This window comes from Acyrthosiphon pisum, chromosome A3 (genome assembly GCF_005508785.2).
Source record: "Acyrthosiphon pisum isolate AL4f chromosome A3, pea_aphid_22Mar2018_4r6ur, whole genome shotgun sequence".
NCBI lineage: Eukaryota > Metazoa > Arthropoda > Insecta > Hemiptera > Aphididae > Acyrthosiphon > Acyrthosiphon pisum.
Window position 1 is genome coordinate 41,054,093 of NC_042496.1, and position 21,173 is coordinate 41,075,265.

General features: G+C 30.0%; 2 protein-coding genes across 3 annotated transcripts in view; both read right to left on the reverse strand.

The window, feature by feature from the left end:
• Positions 1 to 21,173, reverse strand: part of LOC100575177 (TNF receptor-associated factor 3) — a gene marked incomplete at its 3' end in the record, with an annotated part of 138,801 nt that overhangs the window by 1,047 nt on the left and 116,581 nt on the right. The gene's annotated exons all lie outside the window — the stretch shown is intronic.
• LOC100162110 (sodium-dependent serotonin transporter) overlaps positions 3,735 to 21,173 on the reverse strand; it is a 41,528-nt gene continuing 24,089 nt past the window's right edge. For both annotated transcript variants that reach the window (XM_008187475.3, XM_001944276.5), the window contains 9 exons: positions 16,067 to 16,280; positions 15,701 to 15,839; positions 14,691 to 14,825; positions 14,373 to 14,601; positions 14,212 to 14,310; positions 13,880 to 14,025; positions 6,801 to 7,001; positions 5,101 to 5,271; positions 3,735 to 4,665 (listed from right to left, as the gene is read on the reverse strand). In XM_008187475.3, coding sequence (XP_008185697.1) covers positions 4,543 to 4,665; positions 5,101 to 5,271; positions 6,801 to 7,001; positions 13,880 to 14,025; positions 14,212 to 14,310; positions 14,373 to 14,601; positions 14,691 to 14,825; positions 15,701 to 15,839; positions 16,067 to 16,280 — 1,457 coding nt within the window. In that variant the 3' untranslated portion in view covers positions 3,735 to 4,542. The remainder of the gene's footprint in view (positions 4,666 to 5,100; positions 5,272 to 6,800; positions 7,002 to 13,879; positions 14,026 to 14,211; positions 14,311 to 14,372; positions 14,602 to 14,690; positions 14,826 to 15,700; positions 15,840 to 16,066; positions 16,281 to 21,173) is intronic.

Consider the following 21,173-nt stretch of genomic DNA (forward strand, 5'->3'; position numbering starts at 1 on the left):
TTTTTCATATGCATACTTCTTTAGTTTTTAATTCTAATATAATGTACAAGTACGTTCATATTTTATAATTCTATTTTGATGTTTTCTTTAAAATTAAATTGTTGACCAACGTATATCGATTGTATAACGTCGATAGTCGATAACGATCACTAATTAGCAATATACATATTAAACACTTTAAAAAAAATATATCTTTCAATTATTTACATACTTATCTGTATGAATTATTGGAACTAGAAGGAACGAACAACTTAGTTGATTTTCCTTGAAAAAAAGAACTAGTTCATTTTCTCGTTCTTTTTTCATAAAAAGGAATTCGTTCCAGGAATCCGTTCCTTTTGGAACTCGTTCCTTCCAAACACTGACAATTTTAAGTATACATAATTAAATCGATATTGACAATAATACTCATATTGTGTTTAATATATAGACATCCGCCATCTATTGTACATTTTCCGCTGAAGAAAACATACTTTACCAACTAGCAAATTTAAGTGCGCTGTTTACTGATAGAGTACTCCACTGGTAGATTATATTTTAGTAGGTAGATCGTGTTTTTTTTATATTAAAACAGAGGAGAGAATTACAAACCTGGCGTTGATAAAAATGTCAATATTAAGTGATTAACATAATATTATTTTTTTATAATAGTATTTTATTATACTGGAAAGTAGTGTCAAAATTAAATAATTAACTAACAAACTTTGGCTGTATTTAACGAAATATATAATTGGAAAATTAATGTTTGTCAGGATCGAATGTTCGATGATTTTTATTTTTTTAAATATCCACTTCTAAAACGTCTGTGTTTCTGTAATGTTCATAAAACAAAAATGCTCTCCTCAGACCTCAGTCGTTACGTTGGTTGTACAATGTCAAAAATACATTAGAATTATCTTCACAATAACTAATATGCAAATAATATTATAATTAAACCATGGTAGGTATATAAAAAATAAGATATACATGACATACATGATATATAGCCAAATAACAAATATTATAATATCTGATATTGTTTTATTTTATAAATGAACATTACATTTTTGGACATTTTATCAGTGCGGACAACTCGTACCTGGACAAGTATCACTTTATATATTATGGATATGGGAATCCGGACTTGTTAAAAATTTGAATTGTTCTTAGCAGTTTTTATTTAACGTTAGTATCATTCAGACAGATTTGATATCCTATCTTTATAGACAGTTCTACATAATAAGTTCCATAATGTTTTGTTATAATAATTATACAAATAAATGTTTGGGCATAGAAAAAGATATTTAAAATAAAAAACCATCATTTTGTAACTATAGTATATACTTGTTAGTTGTTATCCTGGTAGGTATCACTAAGAATGTTAAAAAAAATATATATACTTTCAATAGTTTGATACAAATTATGGCGTTACTTTTAACAATGTCCTAGGTAAATAATGTTATATTTAGTACAATTATACAATTATCATAAGTACCTACTCACAATAATTTAAACTAGTCATATTGATCATAACTACATAAAACCAAATCAGATAACGAAAATAGTTTTGAAACCTAAAACTATGTTTTATCTTATTCATGTATGAAAAGCAACTAGATGCTATAATACTGCATTTTTTATTAATTTAAGCTATATAAACTTAGTTATGAATTCGTAAAACTCATTTATTTATTTTCTTGTTTAAAATTTAAAAAAACTATTGTACTACTATGTGGCTAATATAATTGTATTGTTAAAATAAGAATACAAAAATTATTTAATACAATTTTCGCATTAGATTAATTTAGGTATGAATTAATTTAAAAAAATATTTATGTATCATAATATTAATTATTATTGGTATCGTTCAGTACAAAAATGCTGTAACTTATCAGAGTAGAAACTTTAAAAGTATATATAAAATACTATCGAATAGATTTTATCTTTTTTCATACATAAGATAACCAAGAAATATCAAGGAACTGAGAGGATTTTCATTAGAAGACATTTTGAAAACACAATATTAATTTTATTATTATTATTAGCAATCGGTTATAATCGTTTACAAGCTATTACCAAGCAGTAAAATATTCATAGACTTGGCGATATGATGAAATTATTGTTAATATAATATTAATTAATAATAATAATAATTATAATAGTTATAGTAATAATAAATATTAAGTGTCAGACCATAGTAACATAATTTAATGAGTACCTATCAATTATTATTATTAGTAGTAGTCGTGGTAGTAGTATAATTACTTAAGTACTACATTTTAATAATATTAATATATTTATAAATGTATATAATTATAAGACGGTCAAAAGGTTATAACATTAGCAGTTAAAAATCTACATAAGAAGGTAAATCAAAACAAATTCAATAGATTCGTCGTGAACTGTCTAAGAGCGTGGTGTAAAATATAAATACGTTTAATAATTTTATCCTGTTCGTGCGAGAAAAAAAATTGAACCCGAAATGAGACGATTATTATAATAATTCTAATCTAAAATCCAATCTATACTAATCTATAATTCTGTTTTGCTGACTGGAGAAATTTGATTGAACTGGGCATTTATTTATTTATTATTATTAAATACGAGCATGGCCCAAAGTACAGTTGTAGGTATTTACAAATAGTACGAGTTCTGCAGTAGAAATGAGAAGGAACTATAGATTACAAAACCGGATCACAAAAGAAATGAAGGGTGGGTGTTGGCTAGACACATTAATCGGTCAATTGGATTATTCTGATTGTGATTAGTTTAGGAATATGAAATGGAGCAATGCATTATGAAAATGACTCGAAAATGGCAATTGTTTAGCGTATATAATATGAATTGTACTCGATGTGATTTAATATTTATTGAACAATTTATTGATATAATTGTGATTATGCTTAACATAATATTAATAAAAATAATAGTAGTGTATTAGCATATCGTGTTACAATATTATATTTGGAAGTGTCAGACCACAAACGTACAATATTATAACATTAAAATAAATATACATTGTAACCTGCTTTATGTCGCAATAACGATAGTATTAAAGAAATGTAAATTAACTTGGCTATGTTTTATACTTGATATGAATACCTGAAATAAGTATCCGATATATAATTTTAAAATATGTCGTGTCCGAATCGTTCTTTTTAACAAACGTCTCTGTCGAAAGAAAATCACGATTTTTCGAACACGATTTTATAAAGCTCCTTTCACTACATGGTAACGTTCCGTTTGGACCTAATAATGTACCTATATTTAAGACTTTAAAAACGTATTCTACGATATACTATGGAAAAGACTAATATACACGTTATTATAGTCAAAATGCAGCAGTAAATGTATACACACGTGACTATAATACGATAAATTTATGACTAGAAAACATTATACTTGTTACCGCCATTTGACGATCAAAATATAAAAAAAATGTAATTTTAGTACCTACCATAATATAATCATATCGTGTATGATTAAGTATTAACATTCCTACAGGCGTAATTATTAATATAATGACCTGGACTAAACGATTACGATTATAATATTCATTGTCTAACGCTTGATAAATTACGTAAAAAATTATACATCACAAAAAGTAAAAAATAATATTATACATAAACTATTATTAATATTATACTCGTTTGTACAACACGTCAGATGGTAATGATATAATAATTTGATCAGAACATTTTGTTTCGTAAGACTTAAAATAATTATATATAATATTTTGTTATTAACATTATAATAATAATATAATATAGTACCTACGACTATGTTCTATAATAAATAATTAATAAATGTATAATAATAATAATATTTTGTTTTATAATAAAAACGCACTAGAACTACGCCGTGTGTCAGGAGCACGCACAGTTTCCTAAAAATATGACCAGCCATCATATCCGCACTACATTTACGCACGTCTCGTCGACGGCTAATTACTATTGTTATAATACTATTATCTCACACTGCTAAACAATGTGTGTCCCGCTGGCGCGATCGTTCGTCACCGCGTCTATAATACCTAAGACAAACCGCTTAAATCGCGGTCGTCGTTCTACGCTACATTTGTTTCACACTCTACGACTACGTTACAATAATAATTATACTATTAATAAATAACACTATTTAGAGTACTAGCTGCTATATATTATATTATGATATTGTACTACACTACGTACACGGTGGATCGCCACCTGTTGAGTCGCACACGACTCGTCTTCGTTTGTCGTCGTCGTCGTCATATTATTGAAAGGGCGGTGGTGACGATATTATACGATTATTGTGATAATAGTCGTCGTATCCTACGGTACAATAGCCATATCCGGTATATATCCGGTGGTGGACGTCGCCGGCTGTTTATATATATTTTATATTTATGTAATATATTGTAAGATGATAACATATTAATATTATATGCGACAGCAATAACCCGACAAGTCGCATTTTGGTTGGCCGCGACTTTTGCTGTTGTTGATTTTTTTATTGTTATTGTTGTTGTTGTTGTTGTTGTTGTTGTTGTCGTGGTCGGCCGGGTCAGACGAGCCATTCCAATCAGACGTGCGTGCCGCCGCCGCCCCCACCGCCGCTGCCACCTCCGTGCACAGCCGACGCGATCGCCACGATGCCCCGGTCGTCCGGTTCCGGATCTTCCGGTTTCATGGCCAATTTGATCCTCTGAAAGAGTCAACGAAAAGACAGATTTATTCGATTATCAATATTTACGATTGATACTATTATTGATGTCGTTAGCGCTACAACGTGAATCTAATTTTCAGAAAAAAAAAAATCCGCAGACTAATACGTAGATACCTATATGTTTTAAAAATGTATTACTAAATTATTGACATCTACTTCAAAAAAATATAACAAAATGTCAGTAACGACTAATCCTATTGTGTAACGTTAAAATATCCGTACAAAATTTAAATTTTAAAATTTAACACACCAAAAGTATATTTAAAATAAAACAATACATTATATACACTATACATACAATAATAAAAACAGAAAATAATTAATTACTAACTATAAACAACATTAACCAATATGATTTCATTATCAATGAATCTTGTTTAGCATTTACTGCGTGAAAATAATTAAATAACGAACCTGCATGAATGAACCCGGTGTCTTGCACACTTTGTAAATGAAGTAAGCAGGTATGCAACTGATCGAAGAAGCAGTCATCAACCATCCCATATTAATGCTCCAATCCGGATAAACATACGAACCTCCAGCCATCATGTCTTTGTATCCCAATATTGAGAACACAAAAATGATCTGAAAATTGTATATTGTTTTATAAATACATAAGATATTTTATAAAATCATTTTCTTTTTTATGTAAAGTTAGTAAGTAAATAGTTAATTTTATTGTAATTTTATTCATAAGGAATACAAATATTATCTTAAAACCCAATTAATTTAGGATAGATTAATATTTAATATTCCAATAATATTTAACTAAAACTCTTTGTGACACTTAAGATATTCAAGTTTAAGAAACAAATGAATGCTTCACCTAAATAATCACATGTTTTATTCATGTTAAAAAAAAATGAATAGAGTATAATATAGGGTACCTCTATTGGATCGATTTTTTTAATACATAAATAGCTACGAATGTCAAGAGGTTATATCGAAATACATTAATAATGTGTTAACGTATAAGTGTTAAAATGTCAACAATAACACACCAATTAATTATATAACTTTATCCATTGAAATAGGCAAGTCAGATTTTCTTAATCGTGACATTACTATACTATACTAAAGTGATTCAATACCGAAATAAATCTATTTCAATAACATTTTCACTTCTCTAGGAATAAAAAAATTAATTTTCGATTACTTTCTTCTATTTTTATTATAATTTACACACAAATTATCATTGAAAAATTTGGTGTTTTGAAAAACAGTCATTGATTCAAATGTAATAAATTAACCACGAGCCATTAAATCGTGTTTAAGTGACGATATAAATCCACTATTAAATATTAAGTAAACGTTAATAAAAGCCATTGCATTATATTATTGTAATAATAAATTTGTCACGGCGATTTTAATAGTTAACCAATACTAAAAGCAATCAGTCGAATTTGTATTTAAGGAAAAATAACTTTAAAAAAGCTGGTAAGTGGATGTCGCTCTGCTGTACAGTAGGTCACTGCATAATGGATTGTATTAAATTTGAAATCAATGATATCATATAATTGTATATTTGTATACGAAAAACGATTCTGAGCGGAGACGGTGTGTCAGTCTGGGTATTTTATATTGTTATTATATATTATTGCCTGTAAATTACATTAATATTATAAATTAGAACAAAACAACTAAAATCATTATTTTTATTTTAACTTATATTCGTTTCTATGGTAATAAACAAAGCGTTACAAATTAAAATCCCATTTTTAGCGGTTTTTTTTTTGTAATTTGTTGGTGGTTTTTCCCGTTTAATTGAATAACTATTGACATAAATCGAAAAATGACCTATTTAAAGTACCATCTTAATCCAACTTTTTTAAATGTAAGATACTATATGTTGAAATCTAAGCACTGCCTCTGAGGGAAATTTTGTATACAGAATAAAAAAAAATAAACACCATTGTAAAACCACTAGATCCCTCGCTCCCGATACCATACAATTTAATAAGCCTGCGAACGAATTCATTATGAACGCGATGAACCTCTTAATATAACCGGACAGCCGAACATCTATGAAAACGTGTTTGAAAATTAAAATTAATTTAATGAAAAAATACGTATTAACAGTAGGTACCTATACCATTATAGGGTAACGGACTTACCAACAAGAATGCAGGACTTATGTAGCACCAGCATAATCTCCAGAACATTCCGGGCCTGTGACCGATCATCATTTCGATATCGTTTGCAAACCGGTCCACCCCATACACCCAACAGACAGCTGCTGCCTCGACAAACACAACGAACAGTATGGCGATTCCGGGTCCGAATACGTTCAGCAATGTGATCAAATAAACTCCACCCTGTAATGTATTATTAGTGTGATTATTCAAGTGTTAGTATATTTTATACACGATAACGATATATATATATAATTTATAACTTAATTATAATAATTAATGACGTTAACGCAAAACGTCCGAATTATATTTTGTGCCACTGGAAGGTCACATAAACGCACATTAATCAGAGGAAGCAACACTCTTGAAGAAAATTAACAGTTTTCTAATTATTGTTTTCAATTAAATTCCTTTTCAACTTTCGAGCTTAAACATTGAAACGATCTCAAGTAGGACCGACGCCGAAAATTAATTCCGTATTCAAACATGTTTTTATATGAGGCACGTCGATGATATTATAATCTTGTGAATTAAGAATTAATTATTATTAAATTTAACGGTTTACAGTGGATCTTAATTAAAAACGTCTCTAAAGACAAGTTTCCGGAAAAAACTACGAACTAAGAATCACCAAAATTAAATTTTTTGGTTAGTTACGTATCCGATTCGAACAATCGTTTTATTCATGCAATTTTATTATTAATACATTCACTTTGTTTTATACATCTTTATTTTCGGGACAATGATTTTCTTCATTGAAATGTACAATAGATAGGTAGGTACTAAAATGTCTCCAAATTATCGATGTTTAATTGTTGGATTTGTAGAGTGAAATACTGAAATCGAATAGGAACCTATACAGGGAAATAACTTATATAGCTAATTGTTATTGTATTGTATCCCGTAGATTAGATATTTTTATTAGGTAGATACGTCAAAGTTAAAAAATACGTTACTACATAATATTATAATAATATATTTTTATAACAATAAATGGCACCTCGAGTTCAAACATTCGAAACAAAATAATATGCATATTATAACATCGTGTCATTTTGAAAAAACGGCAAAACTAAATGTCCATATAAAACAATCAGTCTGAGAACGTTTTAAAAAAAAAATAATAACAATAAACGTCACGTGGAATATTTTATGACGTCGACAACAATCCAAAAAGTAACTTCAGACACACGTTCCCGCGGTCACGGTCAACCGTGACATTTTTAACTGTTTTTTCGGGTGAAAGAATACATCATAATAATATTATACAAGTACCTACATCGAAATCACTATCGGTAAATTCCCTCTCCAACCCCCCCCCCCCCCAGACCTCTACGACTGTTTAGTATTTAATAATATAAAATGACGTATACTGCAGTGTGTTCAACATCTAAACGTTTTATGCACATATATAGATGTTATATAACAAAATAATAATATATTGTATTGGTTGAGCACTCGGCTGCTATGGTATCGACGGCAAATCACGCGCGTCCTGCGATCCCCTCCTCCTGCAGCAGTTTGAGTCCTTTCGCGTATTATACGTTACACTCGGGGGTGGCGTGTACGTATGACTGTGCTCAACACCGTCGTTTTATATATATTATATTATTATATTAAGCATTCAGCAGGAGTGTATATGTCTAATGCCGGCCATTAGCGAATCGGTCGAGTACGCGCGCGTTCGGTGGAAATTAATGACCGACCGCCACTAACTTTTGACCTATCAAATTGGATTCAACGAGCCCCCCCGATCTTTCGGCGGCGGCCGCGAGATACACGACATTCGTTTTATTGCTCTCGCCACTTCTCCGTTAAAAGCATTCCCAAAGTCTATAACTAGCGTATACTAACGCGTACGGCAGGCAGTGCAGCACCCCCCTCGGCCCCGCCGGACACGGATTCGCTGATAGAATAAACGGACGATTAGAGCGGCGGCAAAAGGTTTTTCGGACGCGGTCGCACCATATTATCGTAGGTATAATATAACGTACGATATCGATATACTTTTGTTGCGTCCGATCGAACAACACCTTTTTAAAACACCAATATAACGATAATTGACGACTGCCGTGGATTTCCCCGGGGGCCACCACCCCCTGTGGTCTGCACGGGGCAAACACTTACGCGTCAGAACTGAAAACCCGAAATCCTTCGAGACGGGTGTAAATAAGTAATCCTTGAAATCTCCCCGAGGCCCGCGGTGGTCTATATCTATATTATATAGTGCACAGGGTATATAGTGTATGATGGGTACCGTGGTTAAAGGTAAACAGGAAGACGAATAATCAATATAAGGTTACCGTATATTGATAAAAGCTCAGAAATGTACAATAGAATACGTTTCCGTCGTCGGCGTCGCCGTTTCTCGAGTATTTAAATGTATTTTCATGCTAAGACCTCTTACGGCAGAAACGCCACCGTAAGTACGAAAAGAGGAGAACTTCATAAAACGTTTCAAACGATGGCGTAACGTGTTAGCATAGCTTTAGACTGAATCCGGAATCGCTTATACATTTTCATTTTTATGTGTACAACAATTACTTAGATATTGTGATAACATATTTCTCAGTGTTCGTTTATTTAATAATATTATGTACACCTCTAAAAACAAACACTCATCTTAAATATCATTATATTGTCTATTGATATAAATATTATTCATTTATTGATAACATTTGGTAAAGGTTTTTTTTAATAACAAACAAATTGCATTGAACGTGTTTATGTGTAGTAGGAATATAGTCAATATGAGTCACACAAATTTGCAATTTAAAACATTTGTAATATTCAAGAATTAAAATAGGTAGTATAGGCGTATGATAAAGAAATAAAATAACGATTGACAATTATCTTAATAGAATGTCTGCCTACTAAGAGTAATATAATATGTTATATTATATGTACCTACTAAGTAATAAGTACGTCGCAACTCTTTTAATTTTAATTTTTTATTTTACTTCAGATAAAATATTTAATGTCTTAAACTGATGAAAAAAATTAATTAATTAGTGAATTATTATACGAATGTACTTCAATTATAATGGTCGTACAAATTTAGTGATGGCAAATCAAATCGATCCAACTAAAATACATTAAATTAAATAAAACGATTAATTGGTAAATCATATAATATGATAAAATATATTAAAGTATAATAATAATAATGTATAATTTATTATATTATATAATAAGACCAAATTAACTATTATAAACTCAAAATTCACTAAAGCATATTGCGACCAATGTGTACATACGATTAACGGGTATTATATGTGATAAATTTTCCATGACCAAATGTGTACGACCATTTGTGATACATTCGTATAATGACTTACTAATTAATGCATTTTTTTGTCAATTTTACCATCGTATATTTAATATAACGCTTTCGTAAGTGAAAACATCAAACATTGTATCTGTAATAAAATACACACTTTTATAGTTTACCTATTATAATCGATTTAAATTAACTATACGAAACTACCCCTTTATTGTTTGCCTTACTAAATCCTTTTTTCCGAATGGTCAATTAACGGTCGGTCCGTGTGAAATTGACCGATAATAAATAAGGACAACCCATTGTTAATTGTTTTCCTCTATAAAGTTCTTCGTTAAATAATAAATTCTGCAATAATATTATATGTTATGAAAATAATTGTCCATTGAATTTAATTATAGATAGCACTTTTATCAAGCTAAGTGTCGTCAACAGGTGGCTTCTTACTCAAAATGTCAAGTCATTGTAATACTCTTATCACGTAGGCTTATTGTGCATACAAATGTATAGATTGTTTATTTCAAATGCAAAAAAATATATACAGTGCTTAAGAATCTAATGAGTATATTGTATAAATCGTTATTTGCGTAAAGTGTAGATTTTGATGTTTTAACGTAAGATAAGACAATATTATTATTTGTTTATACCATTACACATTTCATAAAAATTAATTCACAAGACTGGAAGTTATGAATATATTATAGTCCCTGAGTATATTATATTAAATGTAAAGAGAATGCGATAATACGTTTCAGATAAACAAACATTTAATTGAAAATCATTTACAACAATTTCTAACTTTTACGAGAGTCAAAAAAACAGTTCACCTAACGTTTTAAAAAAGTACAGTTTAAATCAAATTATCACTTAAATTCCTAAATATAAAGTAATAGTAGTCAGTATTGTGTAAGATAATTAAAACATAAATTATTATCAAATTTAAATAACATAATGAATCACATAGTTTTATACTAGTACAGTACTACTACAGGTACTACAGTTGTAACTTGTAGTAAATACATAATATTATTATAGTACCTATATATAGTATATACACCATACAGTTATGATCATAGTAGTATTATATAGTACGTTTTAATCGAATGTAAAACCTTATTTCATTATAATATTATTATTATTAATAGAAAAGATTTTTAAAGTTTATGAAATTATATTTAAAATGGCTAGCATGAGAAAATATTCTATTTGATCAAACAATAATCGAACATTAATTAACTTAGCCACTCGGGCGCCGTGTAAAGTTTTTTTTTTAATTGGTTGAATCACCAAATGTCATATTTTTTAGCGTTTGCTGACAATGAACAATTTCATTTTAGTAAACTAGTGGATTGCTGATATACATTGTACTTTTAATTTAGAATCATTTAATCGTGATTTGCTAGACAATTTATAGAGTCTATTAAGTGTTTGAAAAAAATAAAACAAAAATAAATTAAATATTTTAGTACAAAATCATTCATTATATTTGACTTAATTAAAATTAATATAGATTTAAAATCAGTTAATTGTTTTTGATTCTTGTCTGAAATTATAATATAGGTAGGTAATGATAAAATGCGTAATTTGAATAATATTATAATTCAAATCCACTACGCCGTAGTCATTCATGTACGCTCAATAAAACATATTCCACGAAAAATACAAACGCATATAAAAATAATATAGTTTGTCGTATTTAAAGGACTTTAGACAAGAATATTTCACCAACTCGTAAAATCAAAATAAACTATTTAGTGGGTATTTATTAAGAATTTGTGAAATTGTAGCTTTGAGAGTCTTGAAATTATGTAAAATAATGTAAAATACACGGTTTATCGAAATATTCATATACATTTAAGTAACTTAGATGTCAACTGTTGACAACAAGCATATTCATAAATATCATTAAATTCCCGTTGAATGTTTTTAACGAGCAACGGTATACTACCAAAAATTCCGAGGTAAAAAAGTTCTAGGACAAAAATTCCGAGTAAAAAAGTCCGTGGTGAAAAAGTCCGTTACATATAATAAAGTAAAAAGAAAAATACCATGTGATGCACAATCAAACTTCCAATTAGTGTAAATATAAATTGTAACTAAATTATTTACCTGACAAAATTAATAAATAATCTCGTATGAACCAATAACTACTTTTTTGGACTTTGAACACCGCTTGACTTTTAGTTGTATGTAACAATCAAATACTATTTCTTTTATCTTAATCATCTGGTTTGTCGAGTTTTACTCGTACCTATGATATACATCCGATATACCTAGTTAATATAGATTGAGATACTTATTATCTATAGGTAGTGGACATACTCCACTGTGTACATATCGTATATTGTGTAACTGAACAGTTGTCATTTTTGTCAGTATAGTTCGACATTTTGTTAAGTGCCTGAAAAAATGCTAGAAATTTCAGAAATGTCAGAAATCATACAAATCAACGAAAAAGGCACCGAAATCGTTGTGGGTGGTTATGCATATACCCTTCAACATACATTATCAAAAACAAAACGGTAGAAATGTAGCAAGAAAACATATTATAATTGGCCGGGAATACTATCTTCATCGTGGGTCTTAACGAATCCTGTGCTTCAAATTGAGGTCAACCACGCAGGGAATAATCAAATTCAAATAATTGAAAACTTTAAAAACGACATCAAATCAAGATCATGAAAAACTTGTGACAAACCTAGTCAGATATTTGTGGAAGCTGTAAGTCAAATACCAGCCGAAGCTCTATAGTTCTTACCAAAAGAAAGTGTAGTAAAACAAACAATATTAGAAATCAAAGAACTAACAATAATTCTGCATTAAATTGCACAAATTATATTGTTATAGAAGGTAAATACATTTTGTTATTAAAATATAGGTAGCTATAATTTTTTGTTATAGCCTAACCTAATTTTTCAGATGACTGGGCTTCAGTTAATGCAGTATTAATGTAAATTTAGTATTTATTAACAATTTGTGAAATTATAACTTTGAGAGTCTTGAAATTATGTAAAATAATGTAAAATACACGGTTATCGAAATATACATATACATTTAAGTAACTTAGATGTCAACTGTTGACAACAATCTTATTCATAAATATCATTAAATTCCCGTTGAATGTTTTTAACGAGCAACGATAACCCGTAAATTATTATATAGTTTATAATATCATTATTAAATATTAATATTATGATAACTTCAGTTAAAAAAAAAAAATCAAATTAAATATCTATACTGATAAGGTATTTTGTTTGGCGTTGTTATTTTTTATTGACATCTAATAAGCCAATTCAATGTTCAAAATGTTACGTTTTGTGAGAACATGGAAAAGGTAACAGCTTATCATTTTTGATAATTTAAAAACATGACTGACTGTTCATGCAGCGGTTTTCAAAACATTCTTACCCCAATATAATTTAATTTAAACTTTGAGAACTGTATATTTCTTTTGACTCTCGCCAAATTACGAATGATAAAGTAAGAAATGTTTTTCTTTAAAAGAAAGAGGAAAGAGTTTTTTTTTGCAACACTTTTTTTTCTCAATACGAAAATATATATTATATTATACAGACATCTTCCTATAATATCAAAAATACACATAATAATATTAGTATTTCAGTATTTCTAAGCTGTTAGCTCACTACGAAGACAAATATTCATATTATAATTAATGTGTACTGTAAATAAAATTAAGTAGGAAAGCTATAACGTTAACTATTTATTTACATAGGTAAATTAATATAATTCATAATTACAACATAAAAATAGTGTTTCTTACGTATGTAGTAGTTGGCAATGATAGTATATAAATCACTGCTACTAAACCAGCAACAAACAATTCTCTGTGCCGCTTTAATACATTCGGATATTCGTCACAGAGACCGGTTATGATTGCCTCCAAACCACCGAATGTACTGTCCAAACCTGTATCCAAATAAATATTATGTACTTACACCAGTCAGCTAGAGTATCTTTTTAAAAAAAGTAATAAATATTAATAGAATTTATACCGAATGAAATAAATCACGAAGTTTAACAAAATCCATAAAAATTAAAACTGAATAACACACCAATAACAGGTACAAAATACTAAATTTAAAATCATAATACCTAATGTGATGAGTAACAAAAAGAATATTAGGGCCCACATCACTGAACCGGTCATCATGGCGATTGCTTCAGGGTACACGATGAATACCAAACCCGGTCCTGTAAGTCAAAAGAAATTAAGTAAACAATATATGTTATAGACTTAAGATCCCGAAACTTACCTTCGGTTCCCACTTCGGATATACTCTTGTTTTGCACGTGTGCCATGTAACCGAGCATGGTGAATATAACAAACCCGGCAAGGAAACTGGTGAGAAAGTTTATCGAACTGGTGAGTATGGCGTCCCAATAACAGTTGTTGTTGAACTTGTTGTAGCTGGACAGGGCGAGGAGAGTGCCGAATCCCGGACCCAGCGAGAAGAAGACTTGAGACGCCGCGTCTATCCACACCTGATAAAAACAAAAAATACCTCCTATGAGGATCAAAAAAAAAAAGAAAAACCCTCTTCGCGCTTTATAATTAATATATCATTTCGCACCTTTGTGTTAACGAGCTTGTGCCACTGCGGCGTCAGATAGTATCGTATGCCCTCGCCGGCGCCTGGTAAAGAGATACCTTGGAAAAGCAACATGAACAATACAACGTACGGGGCGAGAGACGTGACCCATACAGCCTGAACAAAGAAAATGATACACAGTCATTCATCGACATAATCACCTATGCATTATACATATGTATATATATAGATATGGTACGTATATAAAGTACACGCTATAGTGAATACATAATATTATTATAGTTAATTATGCGTCTTCCGCGGCCGATTCGTCATAGGTAGGTATAGTTGGCGTGAGTCATGTACTTTATCAGCCGTGGCGATAATATACGTGCGGTGTCCGACTACGTATTTAATCAAAAGTCTGCTGACCGATCCAGCCCGTCGAGGAAAATAAAGAGGGAAAAATCACAACGGTTCAATCTATAATTCATTAGACGTCAAAGAGATAAAAACACGAGTAATAAAGGGAGTATAGTAGCTGCGAAACGGCGTTCAATCACACTGCACTCTCTCTCACTCCAGCCGGCCAGTCTCGAGCGTATATATAAGGGGCAGATGATTTTAAAAACAGTGAGCATATACGATAACGCATTCTTTTTCGTCCCCACACCGTACCGTATTATACACACCATATACATCTACACGTACCGTACACTTATCGGTAATGAACCCAACTCGCTGCATATATAATAACGAGTCCTTCGCCGACTACTTAGGCTGATTGACTGCGCGCCAACATATTATTACACTTAGTATTTTTTTTTCCATTTCTTTTCTTTCCCTTTTCTTTTTTTTTAACTAATAAACTATATAGCATAGGTACGTAATGTATACGCATATATATATATACGGTATACATATAAGACCACAAATCGTGTGGTGACCGCGGATGACGGGATCACCGGTCGTTTGTATCTGTGTTCACGCGGGCGTTTGGGTGAAACATTTCTAAACGACAAGACTATAATAATAGTATATAATATACTTACCATACCCGTACTTCTCACTCCCTTCCACAGAGAGAAATACACCAATAGGAACACGGCCAACAAGCACAACGCCAACGACCACTTTATCGGACCGATTCTATCCAACCCATCGGCTCTGTGTTGTTCCAAAACACTCCTCCTGCAAATAGTTTTCACACATCATACACTATGTATATATATATATAGGTGTCTACCTAAAATTATAAAATAGATAAACGTGAAAGGTGATAGGCATATTATATTCCATCCATTCGTGGACGTGCGTATAGTACATGTTGTTTAACATGTCACGTTTAAAATTCAACATTATTATAATGACAATTCATTATTTTTATTATTGAGTTTGATAAAAATAAATTAGGTTACTCAAAAAATTCTTTAGCTGGACTCGTCGAAACGTTGGTTAATGCCGATAAATTGGTCACCGGAGTACAATTCAGAGTGTTCCACGGGTTGTCGCAACTGGTCCAGGGCAGTTCAGATCTCATCGACGAAAACAGATAATATAGCGCCCAACTGATCACCGTGTTGTAATACATGCCCATATACATATCGATTAGGCATATTGCATATCCAACACCTGGCAAATAAATAACATCAGTATATTATTGTTCAGTAATAACAAATAATACGTATTTTCTGCACGTTGAGTTTCTGAAAACCAATACTTTAGAAAATTAAGATATTTTATTCCATGTCTTAATCGAACAAAACCATTGTTTCGGTATTTTTTTTTTGGTAGCCTCGGTAATATGATAAAATAAATTATATAAAATTTTTAAATATTTCATAAAATAGTGTCAATTATAAATCATAACCGGAAGGGATATTATAAGACTGTGCGCCTGTGCATATTATATAAACGCAATATGTAATGTATGAATTTATTAGATTCATTTATAAAGAAATTAATAAATAATTTGAAATCAAATTGATCACAATTTATCATTATTATAAACATAATATAAATTAGTGCCACTAGAAAAGTAAAATATGATGAGAGTTAAATGTTCACCCCCTCACCACGGCCAATACCGAATTTACCGCGATGGTTTCAAATTTGCCGCGTGATTCGAATTAACCACTTCCATAGCTAAAATAATACTTCAATAAAACTTAACACTAGGAAAAAAATAAAAACGTTTCATAATCCCCACCCAATATTTTACTTAATGTCATGGTACCTACAGGAATTAAAATATTGTGTCGCGACGTAAAGCTGAGGAAAGGAACGACCTCACACGCGTTTTCCCCGCTATACCTACATATACATACTGCAGTTGTAGTGCCTGCGCTTAATAATATTCCGTGTAATCAATAAGTATTAAATGTTATTTACATTTTCGAAAATGACTGCTGTATAGAACGATCATAATATACGTTTCAAAGTGTATAAATTGAATTGACGGTTTGCGTATAATGATATGAAATTCAACGTTAAATGTGAGACCGACTGTGCTAATAGTTCACATGCGCGACGACGAAGTTGTACAGTATAGTTGCAGTGTGCGGCAAAATTCAATTTCGATCGATTTTTCGAACAATGTTTCAAATTGACATCTTCAGCCGGCCAATATAGCTGCCTCGCTGTATTCGTTATAAGGGACTTGTTTGTGAATAGTGTCATTAATTGCAAATACTTATTAGGTAAACACAAGAGATACCGCCGCCTTCGCTATAGTATCGAATTAATAGCTAGTGATGAATATAATATGCGACGGGCGTTCGAAAATATGACTTAAAGATTGAATTACGGGCCTAAATGGTGTATCGTCAGTTGAATGATTTCGCGACGTTTATTCGATTCCAGATTTCGAACAAAATGCTACAACTCGAGAACGGATGTTTCCTCTTAAATACACCAGGCATTGATATTAAAATGTATTTAGAAAGTTCAAACTATAACATACTGAAATAATTATTACGTTGAAATATAAAATTTAAGAAAACACTCAAGTTTTTCACTGTCAATATATTTTACACTTAAATGAGATCTAAAAAATAATATAATATTTATTTTAAGGAAAATACCATTAATTACTAATATTCAGAATTTCAATGTTTTTTTTTCATTTTTATTAAAATGTTAAATACTTTTTAAAAATATGATGAGGATTACAACAAATATTAAAAAATATCAGCATTCATCACAAGTCTAAATTACTCGAAAATGTTTCGTTATTTTCAAATCTACGTTAATTTTGAATTTCACGGTAACACTTTCTACAGTACTTAAAAGTTAAAACTATTACCTTGAAATTATCGGTCTAAATGTTAAAACTAACAATTACATATTTGAACTAACGATAATAACAAATTTAAACCTTATGAAAATGTCATTGTAATATGTTAACTTTGAATAGTGTATTACTATATAACTAAACACTTAAACCCAAATGTTGTACACCACCTAATATACTTTTATACAGTTTGATTTATTTATTGCAAGTGATTTTTAGTACCATTTGTCTTTTTTAAACCTAAAATATTTCATATACTGAACGTAAACTGGAAAAAAAAACCCAACAAAACTCTAAAAATCTGAGATTAGAATTAAAACTAGGTAATTTTATTCAACACTCCCCTTTTTACATCAAATTAAAAAGAAGCCGAAAAATATTGATGAAAATATCATATTATAATAATTATTAATAAATCCACTAATATACACAAATAACTAACTGTTATTATTAAATTTTAATAAAAAAAAATTAATTAATTTAATCAACATAAAGTAAGGGGCTGGTGGACAAAAGCTTATTGTATAAATTAGTATTATATATTTAAAAGCAATCAATAATAATCTCGAATTAAAAATGTAATTAATATCCGTAAAAATAATAAATAGTCGTATGTTATTACTGTAAATAACAATCTATATGAAAAATTATGCTTTATGTAAAACAATTCATTATTACACCTTATCGTCGTAGTGTATAACATTATATGTAGTAAAATACCTGTAGGCTGTGCGTTTGAATACATAATAAAACAAAAGAAAGTCCGAGAAGCAAAATTACGAAATTCAATACCAAACACAATTATCATAATAGTGTTATAACTTATAACAGTTGAAAATCTGTGTACCAAATAATAAATAAAATGTAAATAACTTAAGTATATAGGATTATATACTATTTACTTAATGATTTAATACCGTTATATTCTTTTAATTAACTTTTCATTCAACGTTTCATTTTTAAATTTAAATTTAATGGTTATAAACTAAAAATAATAAAATGTTTATAAGTATATTCACGTGCAGCGCTAACCCCGAATTAAACTAACAGCACTTCTAAAACACTGCTATTACTTATTACTATGGATAGTGCGTAATCCTTATAGTGATTTTATTGAGTCATTATGAAGGGTTTAGAAGGGTATAAAATGGATTACGCAACACCTGCTGAATGGGTAGGGAAACTTAAAACAACAGATGCCGCAAGACTAAATAAACCGGACACCGGATCTTGAATTAAATTGTTCCAAATAATATCGATAGGCTATTACTAGTAATTAAAGCTTATTTGCCACACGTCATAAAATTACGATTTACTTGGTCTGAAAAATTATATTCTCGTGCAAAATAGAGGAAAAATTACTTACTACAGGCTACATCATTCCTTTATAGAGAAAACTGGATCATGATAATTACTAAATCAAAAAAAATAATCGTTTTTTTTTTGGATTCATATCTTTTCGATAAATAATTGATTGTATATTATCCAGTGGATAAATAAGATATCAAAAGCTTGATACATTTTACGATATATTATTATGAGCGCAAAACTTTGTAACATTCTTAAGGATAAAAAGATTTTTTTTAGTTTCAAACTGCATAATTTTCAAAAAGTTTTCTGCAGGATTTGGGTGCGTCACTGCACTAGGGCGGATGTCTTTAAATTTGAAAGCGATGATAAATCATAACATTTGAAAGATGATTCTGATCATACCTCACTGGTTATTAGAAAAATAGTCAAGTTTTTTTTTAAAAGAACTGGTGCCTATATTACATTCATTTTTTTTGTCTTGTTATTTTTTCAATATTTTCTCATACACTATTGAAATACCTAAAAGTTAACGTTTTTGAAGTACATAGCTATAATAATTTATAGATGACTTTCAAACGAAATAGGAACGAAATAAGAATAGTGTAAAATGTTTTACACTTTGTATAGACCGTATAAGTGTCTATCTGAATACGTTGAGAGTAAACCAAATTTTTTTAAATATTCGTTTTAACTATTACTTGACATCATACAATTTTGTTATGGTCGGTATTGGCAGCGGTAAAAAAGTATTTAATAAAAATATATTGTGCGTGGGCAATACCGCGGTCTTTTTTGACATTGTTTGATACTTTGATTTTTACGATCAACTTTTGTTTTAACACAAAAGTTATGTACATTAGTACTATTAAGTACCTATGGTCGTTACCAATGGGTTTCTTCCTCAATCACGACATACATGTCATTTTATTATTGTAATATCATATTTACTTATTGTAATAGTTTTGAACAGATTGTAAATAAAAAGAAATGTCTAGTATTATTGTTAGCATTTAAAAATTTTATTGAGATCATAATTATCGAGACCCAACTACTATAACGGTGTATGTAATAAAAACCAACTCTTTAAACTATATAGTAATTTATTAAGCAGGTTTAGAACTGCACTGTAAAAAAGTTTTCTCATCGGACGTGAAATTAAGGGTTAAAATCTTAATTTTTTAATTACCTAATTATAACACCGCGTAAATCGTTATTTAGAACAATTATTATATCAAAACGTTGTTACAAGCTTGTATATTTTTACATTTAAAAACGATTTTAATTTGGATTAGTTGATAATATAAGAAAAAACATAATAAAATAATTAAGACTTAAAAAAAACAAAAATGCAATCCGCAAGCGCTGCAGGCTTTTACATATTATTATTCAAAGAGCTTAATATACGAATATTGTTGCTTAAACGTTAAAATATGTTTAGAGAGAAATAATCATCAATTGGTTTGAAATCCAGACTGACGCGGCGCCCTTAGTTTATCCTATCAAAACGACAAAGTAAATTAACGCTGAAACGGTTTTAACACGTCCGTAAAGTTTTTTTGAAATCCGATTGTCATTATATTATACCATACGTCGAAGCCCGTAGGTATAGAAACTATATATATTTTTCTCGGTGCAGAAAATATCGCAAATCGCTCCGATACGGTTCGCCAACGGCGAAAGGCAAAAATTGATGATCCGAATAAAATCGGCAAAAACCCGTGTACGCGACTATGCGGCAATTTTTTTTCCCGACCTCTCATTATTGGCCAAATCATTACTTTGCCTCGTGCTACCGACAACGCACGTTTGCGCCTCTGCAGCCTACGGTGTAGCACATCAAAAATCACGTAAGGGCACGTAGCAGAGGACACGGCGGTATAATGATGCGAGAGAATCGCGAGTATACACGAAAAACAAAATTT